The sequence below is a fragment of the Cyprinodon tularosa genome, unplaced genomic scaffold (genome assembly GCF_016077235.1).
Source record: "Cyprinodon tularosa strain WSP-4 unplaced genomic scaffold, ASM1607723v1 ctg692, whole genome shotgun sequence".
NCBI lineage: Eukaryota > Metazoa > Chordata > Actinopteri > Cyprinodontiformes > Cyprinodontidae > Cyprinodon > Cyprinodon tularosa.
Genome location: NW_024039443.1, coordinates 80,221 through 104,760, shown reverse-complemented (window position 1 = coordinate 104,760; position 24,540 = coordinate 80,221). Strand labels below are relative to the sequence as shown.

Genomic DNA, 24,540 nt, shown 5'->3' with positions numbered 1-24,540 from the left:
CAACAACATGTAAACCATCTCATCTCGGTTCAGACTCTGTCCAGTAAAAGGAAAGGCTCAAGCTTTGCCAAGCTTGATCTCTATATTGCTTGCCGTTTGGTGCGCATCCGGGAGGGTGATGAGTGGAAGACCGCACTCAACACCCCAACCGGTCACTATGAATATCTAGTGATATCTTTTCAACTCACCAATACAACAGCGTTTTTTCAGAACTTTTTCAATCGGGTACTCAGGGAGATGGTGGGTCACTTCGTCTTCGTCTACAATGACGACATTATGATCTACTCTCACGACTTGGAGTCCCATAAGCAACACGTCAGAGCTGTACTGTTTTGCCTTTTACAGAAACAGTTTTTTGTAAAGGCTCAGAAATATGAGTTTCATTTAGACACTGTCATTTCTGGGCTTTGTGGTCCCCGTTGACCAGATATCTATGGATTCCTTGAAGGTGCACGCAGTCACACACTGGCTGGTTCCCAGGGATTGGAAGTGACTTCAGAGGTTCCTGGGGTTGGATAACTTTTACCGCAGGTTCATCAGGAACTACAGTGAGGTGGCTACGCCCCTCCATGCCCTTACATCAGTCAAGGTTAGGTTTTGTTGGAACAATCAGGCAGATTGGGCTTCTTAAAAAAGACTCAAGGCCGTATTCTCCTCGGCACCACTTCTGGTGTCCTCAGACCACGAGAGACAGTTTATTGTTGAGGTGGATGCTTCCAGTACTCGGGTCAGGATGGTTCTTAGACTGGAGGCTAAGGACGGGAGGATTCACCCATGTGCTTTCTTCTCTAAGAAGCTGTCAGCTGCAGAACATAACTATGATGTTGGGGACATAGAGTTGCTGGCAGTCAAACTGGCTCTGGAAGAATGGAGTCACTGGTTGGAGAGTTCCAGTACTGCATTTCTGATCTGGACCAAAAACAAAAATTTTGAGTTCCATGAGGTCTGCTAAGAGACTCAATCCCAGAAGGGCGCGGTGGGCACTGTTTTTCGGTAGTTTCAATTTTTCTGTCTTACAGACTCGTGTCCAAGAATGTTAAATCTGATGCGTTGTATCTGTGAGATGTAAGATCACTGTGGTTGACATTGGGAAGGAGGTCCGGGAGGCTCTTCTCGACCAACCTTCTCCCACTGACTGCCCCAGTGACCCTTGTTTGTTCCTGAAGCTCTCAGGGAGAGGATTTTAGAGTTTTGTTATGCTACCCGTTTGTTCTGTCATCCTGGTGTGTCCAAAATCATCTGTTTTGTTGGGTCTCAGTTTTGGTGACCTTCTATTGTGTGATGATGTGCAGGAGTTTGTGGCAGCCTGCTTTCTTTGCAACCAGGATGTCCAGGATGTCTAAGATATCCAAAAGAAGGTATCACCATCGGTTAACCGTGCCAAGCTTGGTTCGTACGGTAATTAATACCTCACGTTAGCACGGTAATTGCCTCCTATGGGCAATCCACACGATACTACAGTTGTCAAGGCCGGAATGATGCGAACAAAAATGGCGGAGCCCCTTACATTCAGGAACTTATGTGCCTGGATACCGTCCTCCACCCAGAATTCAATGAGAGCCTCAGTCTCGGCATCATCCCAGGTCACATCACCCTCTTTTGATGGCACTAATTGTTAATAAGCTGAGAAGAAGTCATGTTTGCTCCTCCTCCCTAGAAATGAGTCATCTGACTATAAATAGGAGATGATGCGGTCTGCTCATTTGCTCTTTGTTATCAGAGAACTGAGCCACAGATGAACCGTGCCCAGCCCTACTGTTGAACTAGTATTAGATTTAGTGTGGTTCAGTTGTGTCTGGCACGGTCCATTTCAGTTTCATTCCATTTACACTCAACAGTTATCTTAGTTACTGTTCTCGCCACTGTTTCAAAAGGGTAGAGTAAATGGGGCTTAAGCCAGGGATTCCCTACTCATACCTCTAGTGGTCCTCGAGTGAATTGCAAGGGGTACATGTAAATATTTGATTTCTTAGGTATTAAAATAAAATAGGGCTGGGATCTTTTTTTGTTTTGTGAGGACCCAATTGAAAAATTATACACTTTTGCTTAGAAGCTTTTATCAACCAAAAAGTAAGTTCTTCTTTGAGTTAATCTTAAACTGAGGGATTGCCTTCGACTCAATGAGTCGATGCAATCAACTGGTTTACCTTGGACAGACAACTTTTAATCAATTTGAATGGATGATCTCGTAAACTGTAAAGTGCCTTGAGATGACATGTGTTGTGAATTGGTGCTATATAAATAAACTGAATTGAACTGTGACACACTCACAAAGAAGAAAAAACAGACGTGATGCAGAGAACAGCCTGGGATCAGCTGTTTTTCACACTGAGCTACAGTATCCGAGCTCATCAAAGCAGCTCCTGTGTCTTGATGAAAAAAAATAAAGCTAATTAAGTCAGTCTAACCATAATTCTTGTTCACTATTCATCAAGTTAAAATGTGATTATAAGGGGGTACTTGTAACTCTAGTAGTACGAGTACTCCCTTAGAGGCGATCCAGTTTTAAAAATAAGTATAACATGATTTTATTTCACATTTATTTTGATTCCTTCCTAACTTTCAGGCAACATATTTATGTTTTTTATTTGGGATGGAAAGCCTAAAATTTAAATGCTCAATTAATAGATTAAGTAGTATAGCTTTTATTTTATAATCAGTTATTGTACATTCCACTTTTGGACAATCATCAATACTTTTGACAATACTTACTCATGGTAAGACAAAATGTCCAAAGGGGTACACAAGTCAAAAAAGGTTAAGAAACACTGGTCTGAGCTGTTGCAGGCATCACCCTGAAAGCTCTACTGGCCTGTAAACAACCCCACCCACCCGCCACTGCCCATCCTCCCACATTTCTGTGTATGAGTCTCATATCTCTTTAAGGTATGTTAAGAACAGAATAAATATGAAAAATAGTCCAGCTGTCATTTTCAGCAAATACAGTAGTAAACATTGACTATTTCACATTACACACTCATATTCTTCCTTAATCATGCATGTTGTGTTTTAATTTTACTTTTCAGTTATATTAATACAAATAATTTATATCATCACTTTCAATTCATGATTAAATTAAAATATATCAGATTAATACATTATTTCCTATAAAATTCAAAATATATAAAAAAGAATGAGTAAAAAAATAAATATACTCTTCAGAAACATAAAAACCATTCCAAGGTTATAATCACTGCAAAAAGGGAACAAAGTGCAATGTTAGTGGTGAACTTAGAAAGTACATAAACTTGTGAGAAATACTATCATACCATAAAATTCTACTTACTTTATTCCAACATCCTAGAACAGGTAAGCCATCATCCCCCTATAAAGACAATAACTGAATGTAAAAATTATGGACATCAATCTTTTTCAACCTTTATATTTTTAACCCAAACATCCACAGATCATCAAAAAACCTCTAACATATAAGAGCTGTGCATGCTTCATTTATTGATCTGCCACATACATAAAGTATCAGTTAGGATATTCAAATATAGAGAAAAGATTCAATCAAAAACATTTTGCTTTCCCTGTAACTGCCACATTATTTGGGGGATGGGGGAGTGTGATGCAGGGGACGTTGTTCAGTGCTGGGGCCTAAATGCCACTGATAGGGTCTCCCAAGGCAAAACAAGCTCTTGGTGACAAAAAGCCCTTAAGATGACTAAAAAACTGAGGTACACCCAGCATGGTGGAGCTGCCACTCCACCTTGGAGCCAGGCTTGGGCTTAAGGTTGGTCAGCGAGTACCTGCTGGTCCAGTTGTTCCTCACGAACCCAGCCGGGCTCAGCTGGAAGGAGCAACATGAGGGCCACTATCTGTAGGTGTAAAAATGAGGGACTGGTACAGTCAAAGGCGGGGGCATAGGTGGCCTGATTTCACTGACACTTCAACTGACTCTGGGGATGTGAAAGGTTTCCTCCCTGGTGGGAAGGGAGCATGAGCTTTTTTGGGAGGTGGACTGATAAGAGCTGGAAATCGGACTCGCCTCCACACATAGCATGGGCTCCAGAACCCAGATCTTTGAGAGAGCTTAAAATCTCTACTCCACTCGAGTGGCCAGTGGGGAAAGGCTGAGGGCGAAGTAGGGTTCTCAGCCGCCTCATGTTGGAGTTTACCCCAGTGGACGAGAGGGTTGCATGCCCTCACGTTTGGATAGAAGGGAGATCTCTGACCGTTGATTTGGCTTATGAAGGGGTGGGGTTGATAGGTCATGGTAGTTTGACAAATCAGTCTACAGGTGTTATGTAGATCTGGAGAAGGCATTTGACCGTGCCCTGTGGGGAGGCGCTTCAGAAGAACAAAGTGAGGGGCTCTTTACAAGGGGCCATCTTTTCTCTGTCCAAGCGGAGCAGGAGCTTGGTCCGCATTAACTTGGACCTGTTCCTGGTGCATGTTAAACTCGTACAGCGCTGCCCTCTGCCACTTGTCCAAGGGTAGTAGATATGGAGCCATCAAGTCATCTCTATGTCATGTATTACTTCTGCCCAACCACTGAACCAGGTGAGTCAAATCTGCACAATTTAGTTCACAGATTTCACTGACCGGGTTCAGTGGCTGGCCAGAATAAATCCATGATATAGATATGACTTGGTGACTCCACATCTCCCACCTCTGGCATACACTGGGGTGGTTACTGTGTGAAGCAGCTGCAATGACAATCAGCTCCTCCAAATCCGAGGCCATGGTTCAGAAAAATGCTGGCTTATATCCTTCTGGTTGAGGAGCTCAAGTATGTTGGGGTCCTGTTCTCCAGTGAATGGAGAATGTTGAGTTGGAGATGGATAGACAGATTGGGGCGGTTGCTGCTATTATGCAAACGCTGCACCTATCCGTTATGGTAAAGAGAGACCTTAGAGAGAAGCCAAAGCTCTCTGATTTCAGATCGTAGAGCTAAATAAGTAAATAAGATCAAGGAAAGTAGGTTTGACACAATATATTATATTGAGCCTTGTCTCAACCTATGAGTTTAGACAAACGTTTTATTATACAGTAAATAAAGTTTCAGAACCAATTGTTTACTGTTGCACTGATTTTTATTTTTATTTCCTATCATGCAAGAGAAGAGGACGAATTGAACATAATATTCTAGTTAAGGTTAGTCTAGTAAATTAGTCCCACCTGCCAACGGCGCAAATCATTTTTACTTTTGAGTGGTCTTGCCTCGATCAAAGCCTCAAGCCCTCGAACTTGCGGGCCAATCACAACACAGAGATGGGTTTTGAATTTATGGATGCAAAGTGGGTGGGGTTTTGAGGGCGTGACAACAAAGCTATGCGAAGCTGGAGAAAGCATAACAAGGAAGATGGCAACAACTATTGAACAGTTCTTGTTTGACTCAGCTTTGGAATCAGTTTAGGAAGGATTAGAATTGGGGTTTTCCTTCAAATGTGAGCAGGAAGAGGCTCTACGCTCATTCATTTTAAAGAAGGACGGGTTCGCCGTTTTACCAACAGGCTGTTTGTTTACACTCCACCACCAGCTTTCTGTCACGCTTACAGTCATTTGCTCTCATTGGTCAGAGCGTTGGCCAATAGGCACAGACATGGTTTGAAAAACAACTGGTTGTTCTCATCAACAATCTTCCTATGTCTCATTCATTGGGGCCAGATTAAATTACACATTTAATTTCACATTTAGTCTGATTTTATCAGGCTAAGTTAACATGTCTAACCAAATTTAGCCTAAAAAAGGCAACTTGGGTCACTGTGACAAATCAGCAGCTGATTACTGTAATCCAGCCCACTTGTAGGCTGATACTATCTTGTGAAATATCAGTTTTATGAACATATCAATATTTAGTGCTTTGACTTGTTTTTTAAATTATGTATTTTCTTATTACTGGTTGGTAAAGATGACCCTTTACTGTAATACTTAGAACAGACCATTCTGATTGACATTCTGGACATTGGATCTCCAAAGCTTCCCACAGTCTAGGGATGAGATTAGGTGAAGATTATCTTTTTTCCAATTTAGAAAGCGGCACATGCATGCAGCTACACCAACCCAAAGTGAAATGAAGGCAGTTTTTGTTAGTAAGACAAAACAAGAGAATAAGTTTTTTTTTTTACTCAGAAGGTTAAAGAACAGAAACATGAGTTATGGGGGAAAAAATACTACTTGAATTGCAGATTCATCAAGATTTTGGTTGCATACTTCATTGTGAACAATTCCATAAAAAAATCTATGATACTTGAATCCAAAGACGTTCTGAATGACAGTAGACGTTTTTCAAAAACAGTTGTTGTCATGATCTTTGCATGATGACAGAATTATTCGTTTATTTTCTCCTCCTGCCTATCTCTGCCCAGTTTTCATTATCATTCATCGGATCCACCTGTTCCAGTTCATATTTAAACTGCCTGGTCCCAGCCATCAGTGGCAGATTTTTCGAGCTGTAGGGGAGAGTTCTCTAGTGTACCCAGTTTTTTATTCTGATTGCCTGATCCTGACTAGCTTCTACTCCTGGACTTCTAAGTTTTGCCTGCTCCTGTTCTCATCTGTCTCCCTGACCTGTTTTTGGACTTCTGCTGGATTGTGCCTGCTGACAACCTTGGATCTGCTACCTGACTCGTGTTTGGATTTCCCTATGGTACCTCTTCGGATCTCTGATCTTCTAACCTTCTTGGTCTGGACTTCTGCTTCCTCATCGATACCGGCTTTTGGCATCTCCTTTGCAGACTTGAAGCATGCTGGCACTACGGATCGGTTCAGTGAGGTGTTTATAAAAATGTCTGTGAGGACACCAGCCAGCTGACCTGCACATTCCTTGCACCATATAATCTTTTTTATAAAGTGGGGCATTAGTTGATAAAAAAAACTTTTTTTGAATTCTATGATTCAAAGTTTTCTGTCCAACAGCAATATTGAACTGCACAGCAGCATTCTATACCCAACTATTGTGGTACCTAGGCTAGAGTTGTCAGTCTGGTAAAGAATTTGTTTGTTTTTAAAATTGTAAAAGTTAACTATTTTTGCAACATAAAACTAAAACTAGACAAAAACTGGACTAAAACTATCACATATAGTAATGACTAAAATGCGACTAAAACTAATAATAGTTTTCGTCTTCAGGACATCTTCATGGCTGTCAAAAACAACACTGCATAATGCTAGTATTAGTGACAAATACCAGAAGAGTAGAGCGTCTGTAGGGGATCTTCTTCATATGCTTTGGAATTGTGTACATTTGCAAACCTACTGGGATACTGTTATTCTGATAACATCAGCAGTTTGTGGGCTTTCTCTACATCCCGACCACACGATATGTATACTTGGATATGTTATGTCCTTGAAATGAAATTCTTTCAAGAAAAATTTTGTTTTGTTATCACACTGCAGAAAACATCTAGGAATAATTAAAAAAATTCTTAAATTAAGTCTATTTACCCTTAATTTGAGCAGGTAAATAAGATGATCTGCCAATGGAATTAGTATCTATACTCCGAAAATTAGATAATTAGATAATATACGCTTGAAATAAGACAAAGCGATAGTTTTTTTCCTATTTTTAATGTAAATTGTCTTGTTCCATTGGCAAAATGTCGCACTTACCTTCTTAATTCAAGAAAAATGCACTTAATTTGAGCAACAATTACTTATTTAGATTTCCATTTTTTGCAGTGCATCATCTGCAGCAAAAAAGTGTATACTTAAAAACTGGAAATCTATGGATCCTCCAAACAAGAAAAATTGGATCAAAAAACTCTTTTCATACTCTATTCCTGAAAAAAAATTATCTAATCGATACGTGGGAGATCGGCTAAATTTGACAGGATATGAACTCCCTTCCTGGTCATTCTAACCAGATTAGATCTGAGATTCTTATTAGTACTGATCTTTACTGTAATGTTTCAATTATACCAATATTTTTGTTGTATCCTTTTCCCTTAACATTGTCCTTTCAAAAATATGGTTAATGCCAAATGTAATATTATTACATGCGTTGCTACATGGAGAGAGTGGGTGGGATTTTTTGTTTTGTTTTTTGAGGTTCTAAAAAAAAATATTGTAAATTGGGTGTAGATTTTGTATGGACCTACATTCTGAATATATATATATATATTAGTGCTGTCAATCGATTAAATTTTTTTAATCGCGATTAATCGCATCAATGCCTGAGTTAACTCGCGATTAATCGCATTTTAATCGCAAATTTTTTTTCTGATTGAAAATCATTTAAATACTCTCGATGACATACAAAAAATACATACAGGCTAGGTTTGTGCCAATGTTCTTTTTTTTAAATGAGAACAGGTCACAGATACTGATTTATGCCATAGAAACATATGGCAGGAAGATGGGGAGGCATGTAGCAAAAAATAACAAATATGTAGCCAAAAAAAAGGCCCTGAAAACAGGCTGATGTAAAAGACAGTCTTTACAGTTAATACAGTCTTTTGAACAAAGACAAGCATTTTACCCTACTGCTATAAAATGTAGTACAGTTAACATTAGATGTTAATTAACCAAGATAATAATGAACAATTTTCAATCAATACATCAAAATCAATAGACCGACATCACTAGATGGAGGTAGTCTATGAAAGTTACTTTTCAGACTCTTAACAAAAATGAGAACACACACACACCCACCCACCCACACACAGACACACCCACCCACACACACACACGATACCGACCTGTGGCGTACACAGACAGCAAGAGCGCCGTAGCAGATTCCATTTCACCTCAGTAATCTGTTTTCTCAGCGTATTTCAGGTTGCTACTAGTTACCAGACACTCAACTTGTTTGTTGGTGGTGGGGCTTAAAGAAAAGGCACTAGCGTCACCCAGTGTATGAGCGTCTTTTGCATAGACTGGGGGAAAATAGCCCCGCCTTCTCGCAGGCTGCAGCGGGATGTACTTGGAAAATTTTACCATAAAACCACATAGCGTTAATCTCACGTTAAAAAAATTATCGCCGTTAAAATGGCCTCGCGTTAACGCGATAATAACGCGATAATTTTGACAGCACTAATATATATATATATATATATATATATATATATATATATATATATTTATATATACAAAACAACACTACATGCACGTTATCATCTTTGCATTCAGACTGATGCACACTTATGTCTTTTTGTCAAAAAAACATAGTAAAGCTACCGCTTCAACTGTGACTGAGGAAGTTTCCTTTAATTTAATGAGAGATGTTAAAGTATGTACAGAGGAAATGTGTTGCTGAAAACTAACTGTAAGGTTTTATTCTTGCACCCTTTCACACTCCCTTTTATTGTGTGTATGCTGGTGAAGATTCTCAGCCATCCAGATCATGGTCATTCAAAAAAAAAAAAGAAAATTGAAAACAATCCACTGGACTTTGTTTCTAAGTTTGAAGACGTTTCGCTCCCCATCCAGGAAGCTTTTTCAGTTCAAAATGTCAGGAATAGTTTGAGGTTTTATAGAGTAGCCCAACAAAGCCTTGTTTTTGTTTTGAAAACATGCAAATTGAAACGGACAAAGGGGTCCACCCCTTTGGAAATGGGGTCATTTGGCTTCTTTTGTTAGCCTTCAATGCCTCATACCCGTCTAAGTGTCTGAAAGGGGAGTTAGCCTGGCTGAATAAGCAAGGTCCTCTGCTTTCTTGAAAATTTTGACTCTGTGTGCCCTGTTATGGGAAAATGTCATGCAGTATTTAAATTTACTGTTAGTGTACTAAAGAAGGAGTAAGAGTCTTAGACAATAAGCTGAAGATAAAGCAGCAGTGATAAAAAAAAAACATACAGCAGACATGCTTGTTAGTCTAAGATTGATAGTTGTTCTGCTTTATTACTACATGGAAATGACGTAAAAATGATCAAATTTGTCTAAGAGTTGAGAGAAAATGTTTTAGTAATCTGTATCTTCCTTGTTAGACACAGAGAGGACATGCTAAGGTTGTAAAAAGAAAAGAAGGAGACCATACCACGGGGCAAGGGGCATCCAGCCCATCCAGGCCTGGCAAGCCTGGTTCACCTTTCTCCCCTTTAAAGCCTCGGAAGCCCTGTTTATGAAATCAGCTGTTTAAAATCCATTTCTGAAGTGTTGCAGTTGAAGAGTTCCCTCGTCTTGTTTCACTTTTTCACAGTTTTAAAGGTTCATTTTAATAAATGTGTTCACGGTGATCCACAGGATTTATTTTTGATATAATGAAAGTGAATTTTGCTGCCTGTTTTGTAATGGTGTGTTTAATTAGGATTATATACACCCTAACGATGTCGTTAAGTGTGATTAAACTCCTGAAAAAAAACAATGGGAAAAATTGCTGGAAGAAAAAAACTTGTTAAGATTCATCAGAAATGACTCGATCTCGAATGTCCTGAATAAAGAGGATGTCAAAAAGAGTTTTGGTCTGAAGTCAGACTAAGAACTAAAATATTTGTCTAAAGTAATTTATAACAAGATTTTGTTATAATTTAGGTGTATTGATGTGTGAATATATTAAATTAATTTGATTAATACTTGATTTTGGATTCAATAATTGAGTGGAAACCTGACCAAAACTCTTTTTCTCCTTCTTTAGTAAATAAAAGAGCCAAAAGGAAGCTGATTGATGTATAAAAAAAGAATAATATTACAAATAAGAGAAGGGTAACTAAAGCCCAGTGGGATTTAATTTTACTCCAAAATGGTGCTGCTTCCTTTTGCCTCTTTACTTACCACAGTGATCCACTAACATACCAAAGGACATGGGGCATCTAATCCAGGTGCTCCTTGGTCTCCCTTATCCCCTTTGGCCCCCCTGTTGCCTTTCTTGCCCCTCTCTCCCTGCAGACAGTGTGTTTAAAAAAGACAAACCTTTATCCTTTTCTAAGTTAACCATCAAGCACAGTTTTGTACTATGCCATCTGCCTGAAAATATATCCGATTTAGAGGACATGAAAAAAAATGATTTTAGACTCTTAATTTGTTCTCTTTTTTTTTCCAAAAGAGTTTTTGATTTTGACATTTAAAACCAGTAAAAAAAAAGAGGGTAAACATATGTTAAGAGGGGGGAGTCAAGTCGTTCTGTTGGTGAGCAGTGTTCTAAAGAAAAACTAAGAGTTAACTTATAATATTACTGTAGAAATCAATATAAAACAGTGCCTTGCAACAGACTACCAACCAGTGGCGGCCTTAACCAGCTTTTCGACCAGATGATGATTGAGCTGAAAGTGTTTTCTATAATTATAATTGATAATTTATCCAAACACTTTTGCAAATGAAGATATTCGTTTTGGATACTTAACTAAATAATAATGTATATCAAGCATGAGATCATATTTTCTGCCTGAGGACTGGATGCAACAGTAGTTTTGAGTTTGCTTGCTCTTACTATTCCACAGGGATGATTCTCAAAAGCAACACTAATCAGAGCGCTGCTGTGGAGCTACTGAATGTCAGATATTAGTTTTAAAAATAAGCGTGTTTGATTATTAAAATTCATGAATTCTGTGGGGAATGTAATCTCTTTTTCAATTATCTGCTAGGGTAAGACCGTCACAGAAAATTAATTATACAAATTATACAGATGAACTTTACAACCTGATAAAAAAGGCCAAAGTCCTCTAGAACCTCAGGAGATGATTTCACAAAGAAGAGCCTCCACTTCAGAACACTGCTAAACATCAACAGTGTTTTTCAGTCAAAGGATTTTCCTTTATTTCCCACTAGTTAAGGTAAGATAAAGCCATATGAGGCATTGAACCGTTTAGTTCATGAAGCTTCATGTGAACATGTTACCACCTACTGGTGGAGTGCAGAACTACAGTTAGTAATATAATCTGTCATTTTTTGCAAATTTTTTTTCATGATGTTCCCTTTAAATTGTTAATGATGGGTTTGTATAATAAAATAATTTGTAAGTTTTTTTGTGAGTAAAATTTTTTAGAAGAGAATAATATTTTAAGTTGCACTGTTTTTCTGTCATTTTAATGAAATTAGCTCATGCAGACAGTGAAAATGTCTGCTCAAATTGGGCAATAATGAGCAAAACGAATAGTGTTAGTCTTTTAAAAAAAAAACAAAAAACAAAAAAGGTATCAGAGTTTTTCATTTTAATCGGGTTGGAAGTTATGTGACCAACCAATCTTTTAGTTAAACCTAATTTGAAAGTGTTTTACCCGATCTATATATTTAAAAGGGCAAACCAATACAAATTGTTCACTTTGGACAAAATACTGGATAAGTAGTACAACAACTTTCAAAAGTCCATAATTTTGCTCAAAGCCACAACCTTTGGATTAAAGGGCAACATCTTACAGAAGACACCACATCTATGCGGTTTTATCCTCAGACAGCAACAAATCACTGACACAACTGAAACCAGTAGCTTGTTTAAATTCTGATTCATTATATGGTTTAATCAAACCAACATTGTCTTAACCAACTACAGTAGATTGGTTGTTTTTCCAACCAATGAATTTTTAGAATATATCCAAACTCTATCTAACAGCAGCAGCTCTCCAACAAACTCCACATCTTGACTGAAAACTGAGCCTGTTTAGATGCCTGTCGAAGTTCTGCGTGATCTGAACCACTACTCAAAGCGGTCACGTGGGATGGCTGTAGCCAGGCTTCAGACGTCAATGATTTTGGCCCCTCCCCTAAATGATGCAAGCCTCGATACGCGCTTCACGAAAACGCCCCCTCCACTACTGGACACACTTCTCGAAGCCTCAGCTCATCTCATAACACATCACATCTCATCACTATTTCCCACTATTTATACTTGCAATTACTTGACATTGAGAACAAAGTAAAAGCACAAAAAGGAGATCCTGATTACATAGCAAAGTTTCATTTGGCTACCATTAACGTTTGAAAGGCTTTATTCCAGTTGTATGATTGGAAAAACTGTACAAGAGTGTAGACACTGTATCAAGAAAATACACTGCTCACCACGTGAAAGGCCACATGATTATAGAGAAGACTGAAGGATAGCACAGACCAAATTCTTTATGTGAAATTGTAAAGACTCATTGTAAGGACCAGGGATTGAAGTTGTTTAATAAGAATAACTGGTAACGCTTTCTTTTACAGTACATCAACAACCATGTAATGACATGGTAACAACACAGTTGCACTACAGTACTTGGTAACAACAGAAACCTTTTTAGATAAAAAAAATACCCCAAGATTAAGGTATATAATTCCAAAATAACAACTTGCATGTAATTATTCCAATTGTATGTGACTATGTAACATTGTAATTACCATCAGCTTACCAAATAATAGTTTCTGTTATTGGCCACCACCTACCAATGTCTTACAAAGTAAATTGGAACTTATGATCAGGTAAATAAAGCATTATAAAACTGAACTCAAGTTACATATAAATAAGAGTTTAGTTAAGAAGATTGGCTTGCTGTCTTCTAGGTTTCTTTGGGTGGGCTTAAAACTTTCCTTTTCGATAAAGCTTATAGTTAGAGTGGCTCAGGTTATCCTGATATATCTCTATAGTTATGCTGCTATAGGCTTAGACTGCTGGAGGACATAGGGACCCCTTTTTCATTATTCTGTTTCATTCTATCTCTATTCTCACACTCTGCAGAATCTGTTAGTTCAATCTCTAACATTCTGCTCTTTCTTTTTCTAATAGTATCTTCATCTGGTCTTGTCTTGTTCATCTGACTCCATCTTGTAGAGAAATAGCTGTGCTGATTTGTGTATAGATGTTTGAGCTCAGCCTGTTTTTCAGTGTAGTCCTGTTTCTCTGACTGTGACTAACTGGATGTGCTCTCTTCATCCTCTGACATGGGAGCTGGCTCGGAGCTCATCTGCCTGGCTGTGTGTTTCCTGTATGGGGCCGCCTTTTACAGTTGCCTTTTGTATCTCTGCTTCTTTTTCTATGTCTGCTTCTGTCTCCTTGAACCCCAGTCAGCCTCAGCAGATGGCCGCTCACACTGAGCCTGGTTCTGCTGTAGGTATCTTCCTGTTAAAAGGTTGTTTTTCCTCTCCACTGTCGCCACAAGCATGGTTAGTGTGAGGGATTGCTTTGGAGTCAATGAGTCAATGCAATCAACTGGTTTTCATTAGATAGAAAACTTTCAAATTGACTGGATGATCTTGTTGAACTGTAAAGTGCCTTGAGATGACGTGTTTTGTGAATTGGCGCTATAGAAATAAACTGAATTGTTATATACCAAGTAATAAACTGTATTTTACCAGATATTAAACAAATTAATTTATTGCTGTCTGCGAAATTAACATGAGTTACCTTGTAATAACGCTTTTAAATCTAAGAGGTATGACTTGACCTTGCCTGCCTAAAATTTGAAGCAGAGTACTCACCAAAATTCTCCATAAAGTTTTCTTGTTACCTAGTAATATAGTGTAACTAACTATATTATTACCAGGTTATTACATGGTTATTAATGTACTGTAAAAGAAAGCTTTACCAAATAACTGTTGTTAAATTGAAGAAGGAAGGTAAAGGGAGGGTAAAGGGAAGATGATTAACCCGGGACGACGTTAGAATGTGGGAGAAGGTGGAGGAAAAGGTTTGTAAGGAGGGCAATCGCTGCAAAAACAGCCAGAGGGCAACAAAACAAGGTGAAGGGAGGGAAAAGGGGATAGGAAGACCTGCAGAAACAAAGGGAGACAGCACAAATGTTAAAGAAAAGACCAGCACTATCTCACAGCCTTGATTCACACAATTTACACCAAAAAGTCAAATTGAGGTTTCTTTTTTTTCTATGTACCGCATTCAAATTTTCAAATATTCGGTGATATCAAGGCCATGATGTAGCTGGGAAAGGATCCTTAAGGATGGGAATGGAAACATTAACTGAGTTTAATTCAAATAAAACTGATTTTAAAGATTCATTCTCCCTGGAGCATAAATGCTAAAGAAAAGACTATTTCTATCATGTTCAGATTACAAAAATAATTTCTATTGAAATGGAATTGCAAAAATGTTTAAATATAGGTATTTTTTTTCTTTTTCATGAGGATATAGAGGAGTTTCCTCCTGAAACGAAAAAGTCTTACAGTGACATTTAAAAGGAATTTAACCACATTGGCTGTTCCTATCAAAAAATATATATATCTGTTTCTGTTTCTTAATATAAAACAATTCATGCAGCAGCTCCACTGGACCAGAACACTGGCTGCCTCACCATCATGCCATTTAAAAATATAATTAGAAAAAATATGTGAATCACACCGTCATTATTATTCATTAAAATACAGTGGAAAGCTGTACTAAATATGATTTAATTTATAAGAGGTCAGAATATCATTCAAAATGCAATTCTTAATGCCTAATAAATGCATGACTGACAAATAATTAAACCTTTCTTACCCGATTTCCTTTATGTCCTTCTGGTCCTTTTAAACCCTGCAAAGACAGATGTGATACAAATATGATTTTTTTTTTTATCCGTGTATAGTTGCTCTATACAAATACACTAATGTGCAATTTATTAAAATATTTCTTCTCCTGAGTGGAAAAACAGCATTGTTAAAACAAGGCTACCAGCAAACAGAGCAACTACTGGACTCTTACTGAGGCCCCGTCCACACGAAGTCAAAACGAATACGAAAGGCTAATATTTTCCAGAACGTTTGTCGTAAAGACGGAGACGTAAAATAAATGTGATCGTCCACACGAATGTATGAAAACGCTCCAAAATGTATGCCAGGCCTGTAAGTGGCACTGTGGTGCCAAAGCAAAAATAGGCGACGAAATGTTGGGCATGCGCACTAATATTTATACAGGGTTGCCCTGCGGGTCCATTTTCGTGGTTCAGTCAAATTCAGGTGCTGAACTATGTCGTCTATATTGCTCTGTTCTTCCTGGAGATATTCCAGAAGAAGAAGATTCTGTTGTAAGCCAGACAGCAGGGTGAGTAGCATGAGCAGCAACCATTCAACACAGTACGGCGCCATTGTTGTTGTGATACTGTGTGGCGCATGCGTGTTTAGAGGCGACGCTATGACGCATGCGTGTAAAAAAAAATGCGGTTAGAGCTTAAAGATGGAAACGCGAAAACGGCATTTCAAAATCTTCCCACTCTGAAGGCTTAATAAAAAAAAGATCGTTTACAGACCCCCGAAACGCCGGCTTCGTGTGGATGAGAGGCGGGTTTGGTGAAAAATTTGTGCGTTTAGGCCAGGGTTCGGCTTCGTGTGAACGGGGCCTGAACCAACTCAGTGGTTCAACCAAATAGACTCCATGTACGGGACCCTGGTGAGCAGCGGCAGGATGAGTTGCTGCAGCCGGGCCCCCCTGATGCTGGATTCTGTCACGGATGACACTAAGTGTTCACTTGACTCTCGAAATGCATCAATCTTAACTTGTAGGAGTAGAAAACCCAACTGTTTCCTGCATTTTGTGCACCTTTTTTTCCCAGATGGACTGCATGGTCAATAGTCTGCTCCTGTGTTCCTTTGGTATGCAATACCAGGAGGACCAGTGTTCAGATTAGCAGGAGGGGGTTTCGCATATTGGGGGGCCCTAGGCAAAGACAGGCAGGGGCCCCTCTGAATTGAGAGACAACACATAAAACAGACCCATTCTACAGATAGAGAAATGTTAATAGAATAGACATCCATTATCTGTTCTAGGTTGTGTCCCTCTCTTCTTGTCCCTTTTCTTCTTGTTTTCCTCTCTCTGTTTTATACTCAGCTGACTTTTCATGCTGTCTCTAAAGGAATGAAAGATTTTTTCCGAGCACTAAGCTCACTTAGCTGATTGCTCCTTCCTGTGTTTCCAAAAAGGCAAAAGTAAATAACCCAGTCCTTCTTTTCCCTGTAGACAAGCCATGATCAGCTTATTTTTATCTTTTAAATAAGGAATTAGACCTTTGCCTCCAGCGCCTTAGCGTCGGGTGTTTTCTAAACAGCCCGGTGTTACGCCTGTAACAGATATAAGCTGCATCAACCCCCAAAATGAATCTAGATAAAAGAGTTTCATTACAAAAAACCTGTCAGATTTGTTTCTATTGTATTCCATCATCCATCTAGAGCTGAAAATGATTGAAAAGAAAAAGGAAACTAAAAAACTGATTATTTGCACTCATGTGATTCGGCGACTGCACAACTAGGGGCCCCGCAGGCATGGATGGACTGGGAATCCAGGGCCGTTGTCCAGCCTCATTCATTACTCATACAGGGTAATAATCTTGTTATCTCAAGAAATCAACAACTGTTTTTGCCTGATAATGAGATAATTGACTTGCTGTCTCAGGAAAACAATTAATGGTTAAAACCTGGTAACCAGATAGTTATGTCATTATCTCGATAAGGCAAAGGCAAAAAAAAGTTGATACAACCGCTCTCGGCTTCCGTAGTCCTGCTTTGTGAGGATCCAATTGAAAAATGTAATTAAACTAACTTTTATCAATCAAAAGTTGTTCTTTTTAGTTCCTTCAGCAATGACACACATCCAAACCAAGCAGAGGAACAGACTGGATGTAGAGAACAGCCTGGGATCAGCTGTTTGTCACACTGAGCTCATCAAAGCAGCTCAGGGGTCTTGATGAGAAGAAATAAAACTCATCAAGTCAGTCTGACTATAATTTTGTTCCTAATGCACCAATTTTAAATGTGATTATAAGAGAGTTACTCAGAGGAGCTCCAGTTTTATAAATACAGGTTTAATATATGATTTTATTTTGTAATTATGTCGATTGTTTGCTAACTTCCACGGAACATATTTATGTAGTTTTTTTATTTGCAATGGAAATAATAAAATGCCTAAGAATGAAATCCCAAAGATTAAAAGATAAAGTTAAGATTTTCCGTCATGCTTCATGCCTACTGGGGTCTCCAGCTGTCAATGGGCGAGAGGCAGGGTACTATCTGGACAAGTTGCCAGTCCATCAAAGGACAACACAGAGACAAACAACCATTCATGCACACACTCACACCTAAGGACAATTTAGAGAAGCCAGTTAACCCAGTCATTTTTTTGGACTGGGAGGAAGCCGGAGTACCCGGAGAGAACCAATCCATGCTCAGGGAGAACATGCAAACTCCATGCAAGATTTGAAGCTGGGAATCGAAACCTGAACCTTCTTGCTGCAAGGCAGCAGTGCTACCCACTGCGCAGCCCTAGTTTTCATTTTATAATCAGTAATTGTACATTACACTTTTGGGTAATCATTAATACAGAGAGGGGTACTCATGGTAAGACAAAATGCACAAAGGGGTGCAGAAGTAAAAAAAGGTTGGGAAACACCTTGTTTGTAGTATACAGGCTGTAACGAGGAGTGATCAGCCTCTTAGGACCACCTCCCGACCAGGAATCATAAGGTCGGGAGAAAATCCAACATGTTTGAAATTCAGTCGGCAGTCCTGAGGTTTTCATGAGCAAATCCTGCTGTAGAAGCAGAGCTTTGAACCGATTTACCAGAACCTCGTGCACTGCGCGTGTGCAAACATTGATGAGTCCGACCAGCACCATCTCACTGCAGAGCTTAGTCCGACATGTGGTTTTTAGACATAAAATGTGAGCAGGTAGATCGCATCAGTACAGTGGGAGAACACAAATCATGAACTGCGAACTTTTAAAAGCTGTGGTTTCATTGTAGAGATTGAGTTGTAGCTGCGTGCAATGATTGAAAATATCTTACAATGTTTGCCCGGCCTAACTGCAGAGGAGGAGTATATATGCTTAACAAAACAATGAATGGAGTAATCAACTGATTGGGAGCAGGTGACACAAAATGGAAAAGAAACCAATGACCCAGAAAACACAGAAGGACATAAATCAAAGTGTAACTGAAAACTCAAAAAGAAACAAAACAGAATCAAAGAGTCCAGAATCGGGAGGGAAAAGCTCTACAGAGAATGAAAAAGTTCTAGATATTTGCCGGCCGTTGTATTCTTTATTTTGCCATGTGGGTTCACTCCATCTTATGATTTCACTTTTAATAAGGTGTTCTCTTTATTTAATTGTCATTTTCTTCGGTTCATTGAGAATAAAATGCAACCTGAAATCTGATTAGTTCATGTTTATTCCACCATATTTTTGTGTAAATAGATATAATTTAAAGCTACAGTGTGTAACTTTTAGCGACATCTAGCGGTCAGACTGAAGACTGCAGCAACATGAACATCTCCCCCCCACCGCTTCTCCTCCCCAACAGTACGGCGAGCGTTACGGGACAAAATGTCTTCCACGACGTCCGCATCACCTACCTTCTCAAGTAATGAGGTTTGTTTACATAGATAATTTTACAGATAGTATTTCATTAGTCTGTGTAGGGTATAGATTTCATGTAGACTTAAGATAATAAATATACTCGTTATTTTTTCTACATCGTTGTGACGTTTTGGCGATCTCGCAATTGCTAGTTTGTTGGCTCTGCGCTGCCGTAGCGCATAGATGCGAGACCCGCTCCTATGTAATTATAAATAACGAATTCTAAGGCAACGCAAATATTAAGGTTAAGAGGCTGAGCTCGTAGATGATGATAAATAACATAGTTATGTATAATATATTACATTTCTGACTGTATATCCCTGTAATTATTACACACTGTAGCTTTAAATCAAGGCACCCATAAAACACGAGTTGTTTTTTTACTACTACTGTATGCACTTTTTACAGTAAAAAATAGTGTTCAACCATTTTTACCAATTCCAGGTAGGCAATAAAAAGCTCTACTGGATTCCCTTTGTATTAGTCTTTTTCCTGTTTCACAAAGGTAGGCAGCAGCTTCACAAAGCCATGATGGCAATTATTTTACATCCAAGTAGTAGTTCTTCATATATACACACACATCAATTTCAAACAGATGGTATCAGCATCGGCCAATAGTGCACAGCCGGGTATCGAGGCCAAAAAATGGCATCAATGTAACACTAGTAAAAAATGTACAAAACAAAAAAAAAAACAAACAAAAAAAACGGACATTGTAAAAATTATACAGAGGTCACGGATTAGCGGACACCGCGGCAGATCCAGAACTCCTACATAAACACATTCTCAGAAAAAGTAGTTTTTATATATTAACAAAAATATAAAGTTGACTAATAGCTTTTCCATTATTAAACTGGTACATTATTTTTTTAGGTTTGTGACGCCATATTGGACCATGTAAAACACAGATTTACCTTCACAAAGCATCAGAAGGGCAAGATTTATGTACAAAAAGTAAACCTGTATATGAAATTATATATATTTTTTAATAAAGTATTTTTATCATGTTTTTTGTTGTTGGCATTCATATAAATATACTGGTGTGATAACTTAGTACATGTTCAATAAATTTTTGGTATACATCTATTTTTAATTTATAGCCCCCCCCCTTGAGAAAACTCCACCAGCCGCCACTGGATACAATACTGACAACTGTTGGCAAAGTTGCTGAACTCCATGTTTACACAGACTTTCAGTAATGATGCCAATAACTTGAAAAAATTGGTGGTTTTATACAAAATGAAGTGTCCAACTTACAGGGATGCCTTGAAGGCCAATTGGTCCTGGCATGCCTGTATCTCCCTTTTCACCCTGTTGCAATATGAAAAAAAAAATGTAAAATGCATTAACAATCTAATAATTTTATACATACTTTCAAGTGTGAGAATTAATAAAATGGTTAATTACTCTCTCTCCCTTTGGCCCTGCAGGCCCCGGTATACCTGTTGGTCCTATGAGACCCTGTTACCACAAAAAAAAAACAAAAAAAAAACACAAAAAATAACTAAATAAACACCTTAGGGCATGCATGACAAAATAAAAGACTTCTAATATGTTAAATTAGTAAATCAGCAATATGTATGCTGAAGATTACCCATATTTAAAACACACTTTCTTCCAATTTAATGGACAAGGTTTGAAAAGTTCAAGAAGGTTTAATTCTAGATTAAAGTTTCACCTTTGTCATTTTCTGGATAGATCGCAGAAGAGGGTTTGAAACAATAAACTAACCACATACATTACGTTTTTCTAAGGTATTCCTGGCAGATTTTGAAATAACCGTTTAATTCTATAAACATGATCAATTTTAAATGCTCCAAAGAGAGGCCTAACTTTAATCTGATAGAAAATCTACGGAGGGAGGTAAAGAACGTGTTGAAAGCATAGCAGGAAGGTGTTTCATTCTTAATGACATGGAGAGCATTAACAGAAGAGCATTAACAAAAGAAAAAAAAGAAAAAGGTCCATGTACATGCCGGCCATTCGATTTTGGTTTAGTAATGAGAAATTTAAACTCAGAAAATTGTTTTCTGATTTCCATATAAAATAAAGACATAGAAAAAAAAACAAAAAAAACAATGTTTTTGTTTTGAAACCACAAATCGAGAAACAAAATGACCCGTTATCCATTTTTCAAAAATGTAAAATAAAAAAAACTAATCTAGACATCCTGTCCTGATTCAGCTCCCCTCTTCATCAGATTTGTGTGTTTGTCCACACCACTATGGTTGTGGTAAAATAATCAAATATATTCATACTATTGCATCCCTTGACACCTCCGATAAATCTGCCTCATTATTGTTTTTACTGCATGTACGACATTTTGGCAGTAATGATGGATTCTTTAAAACCCAAGCATAGAGCACTGTCATTTCAAGAAAGTCGTGTTACCGATACAGGAGTTGTTTCTAACTGACTGATTCACTAAACTGTATTTAAAAACATATCTGTCAACATGATGCATGAATAAAATTTCTAATCTTTTGCAGTTTATCAATAAAATGATCAAGAATTTTAGAGCAGCCTAAAAGGAACAGGAACGTTTTAGCAGTTGCGTTTTCAATTTAATTTTCTGTCATACCTTTCCTCTCAGTTATCACTCAACTTATCTGAATTAAAGTTAATTTCAAATTGACTTTTTTTTTTTACTGTTTTTATTGTTTTAAAAATATAATTTGAAATCCACAAGCATCCTCACTCACATTTTCCCCTAAAATTTCACGTTATGATAAATGTTTACATTACTTATTAAGATGTTTTCAATTTAAACATTGATATGAAATAATACAATTTAACCTACAATAAATTAAATTACATTGTACTAGGTCATCAAATCAATTCAGTTTATTCTGTCCAATCAGCTGCCTGTAGTGTCTATAAATGTCCAGCAGGTGTCATTATTCTGTGAGACAGCATCAATGCAGCATCAATACAGTTTGGCGATGTGTCCAAACCCTTTAAGATGCCTTAATAGCATCACGATTTGGCAGTAAACCAGAAAATACAAAGAAGCCCACACCCCAGCGAACTTCTAAATCAGGCATCCCTAAAGTCGGTCCTCAAGGGCCGCAGTCCTGCAGGTTTTAGAGGTTTCCCTGCTTTAGCACAGCTGATTATGATTATTTCAGCTGAGGAAAAGCCTGTTAATCAGCTTTCAATTAAAATCAGCTGTGCTGGAGCAGGGAAATCTGCAGGACTTTGGAGATAGCTGTTTTAAACAGTACCACTCTACACCAGGAAGTAAAACATGAGCCTCGAGTCAGGCCATCAGATCCTATTTATTTCAGTGCAAAATGTTTTTTTTTTTTTTTTTTTTTATTGGAATAAAATCACCAAACTGGCAATAAAAAATTTAAATACAACACAATGTCTCTATGCCATCGCTATGACTGCCCTGGGTCACTACCAAAACAAAACAGGGAGGGGAGGGGGAGCGACAGGGACAGTGAAAAGGGACGATGTTTCTAAGCGTGAAGAAATGTACAGGGCCGTGAGTAGCGAAGAAACAGGGAGCAATTCTTTCGGGATGGAAGAAGGAAACAGTGAAAATTAAGAAGATTGGAAGAGACCAGAAACTGAGAAAAAGCTTAAAGAGCAGAGATCAATTGAAGGGGAGCCCAGTTCAGAACAGTCAAGTGATGAACAATCTAGAAATTCCACAGGAAAACTAAATGATTACTAAGTCATAATGAAACTAGTCAATCAGGGAGACTACTTAGCAGACTGGAATCAGATTCAGTTAACAAAATCGATAAACTACTTGTAGGGGAAGTCTGAAGTGCCAGAATACTGAATAGTGAAGACCTGTTAATAAACTGCAGATACAGTCTCAACAAGGCAAAGCTATATGCATTAACAAGATGAGGGGAAAGAGTTCAGTGCAGCTTGGTGGAGAACAAAATGATTAGCAGGGGAGTCATTGTTCCTCTAACAGTAACTGATAAAGAGATTCTAGAAAACATAAGCGGTGCAAAAGTAAAAGAAGTGAAACGGTTAAAAACAACAAGAAATGGAGAAAGGTGTGACAGCTTATCTGTGTTGATTAAATTTTAAGAAGAACATTTATCATATAAGGTTTTCATTGGTTATATGAGCGGCAATGTCAGAATGTACAATCCTCCTCCTCTGAGATGTTTTAAATGCCAAAAATTCGGACATATAGCAGCAATATATAAGGGAAAACAACGATGCGGAAGGGGTGCTGGAGAGCATGAATATGGAAAATATGGGAAAGGACAAAAAATTAAACGCTATAACTGTGGTGGAGAACAGACTGCTGCAGATCATGGTGAGCAAAAGATCTGAAGAAATAAGAAAAGTGAAATTAAAACTTGGAATAAGTTATGCTAAAGCTGCAAAGAGAATCTAATCCCAGTCAGAAAAACCCAAATCAACAGTGGCACAAATGACAAGTGCAAAACCTTTGGAGGAGTGTCCCAAAATTGCAGAAGACTCGTTAATTGTAAAAAAGAAGGATTTTGAACTGTGGAGTAAAAAATGTTGAGGGATGTCTGTTCTTAGCCTCACAGGCTCCAAATGAATGCATGAAGGGGAGGATTGCTGTTTTGAGAAGATCCATCTGGCCACTGAAAGATAAATTAACCTAATAGGGAATGTCCTCGATTAACTCGTAGTTTTGCTTCAATGTTCAAGTTTGAGAAAGTTAATTATGCAGGGGGTGGGTTGGTTCCCCTGGGGGGAATGTGTGTCTAAATTTGTATAAATGTATGTACTGAAATGCCGCAGTCAGAGAGCCCTATCTCTCCATTCGAGGATGTTAAACAAATTTAAACCTTATTTTGTGCAAGAAATGCCTCTACCTCAGCTTCCTAACTTCACAGTACTTTTCATGGTAGAAGTGATCAATCGTAGTGCTCAGACAACAAATAAAACCGAAAACAATCTAAATAGTGAAAGACTGGGGGTGACGATAATATAACGACAAATTACAAATTATGAGGACAAATTTGATTAAGCAAATATTATTTAATTACGTTGGATTAAATGAAACAGTTAGAAAAGTAATTTTTTATTGCCTGCGTCGAGGACTAAGGCCTCGACATGGGTCATGCACTCTAACCACTCGTCCACCAAAACACACCCTGTTAAGACATCTGTACTAGTAAAAATATATTTTAGATGTCAGAAATATTTTTTTTAGATATCTGCAATGTTTTCTAGATTCTTGATATCTGAAATAAAAATAATGACCAGTAACAACTTTATTACTGAGATTTGAAATTCATTTTTAGACATCCAGGATGTTTATTTCAGATATCTGAAAGTAACTCATATGAATGGGGAAAAGTGACATAATTTGTACTAGTAAAATTAAATTTCAGATATCTGACATGTTCATTTTAGATAGGAGGAATACTATTAAAGATATCTGAAATACAAACAAATATATATAT

The 24,540-nt window shown here is 38.0% G+C and overlaps 1 protein-coding gene across 28 annotated transcripts in view; it reads right to left on the bottom strand.

The window, feature by feature from the left end:
• LOC119771885 (collagen alpha-1(XIII) chain-like) overlaps positions 1–24,540 on the bottom strand; it is a 111,009-nt gene that overhangs the window by 7,200 nt on the left and 79,269 nt on the right. For 8 of the 28 annotated variants that reach the window (XM_038268108.1, XM_038268104.1, XM_038268095.1 and 5 more), the window contains 5 exons: positions 20,534–20,587; positions 20,384–20,437; positions 15,281–15,316; positions 10,678–10,764; positions 3,287–3,325 (listed from right to left, as the gene is read on the bottom strand). In XM_038268108.1, coding sequence (XP_038124036.1) covers positions 3,287–3,325; positions 10,678–10,764; positions 15,281–15,316; positions 20,384–20,437; positions 20,534–20,587 — 270 coding nt within the window. Of the gene's footprint in view, positions 1–2,613; positions 3,194–3,286; positions 3,326–9,922; positions 10,001–10,677; positions 10,765–15,280; positions 15,317–20,383; positions 20,438–20,533; positions 20,588–24,540 lie in introns of those variants that run through there. The other 20 variants (XM_038268117.1, XM_038268111.1, XM_038268114.1 and 17 more) reach the window with 13 other exon arrangements.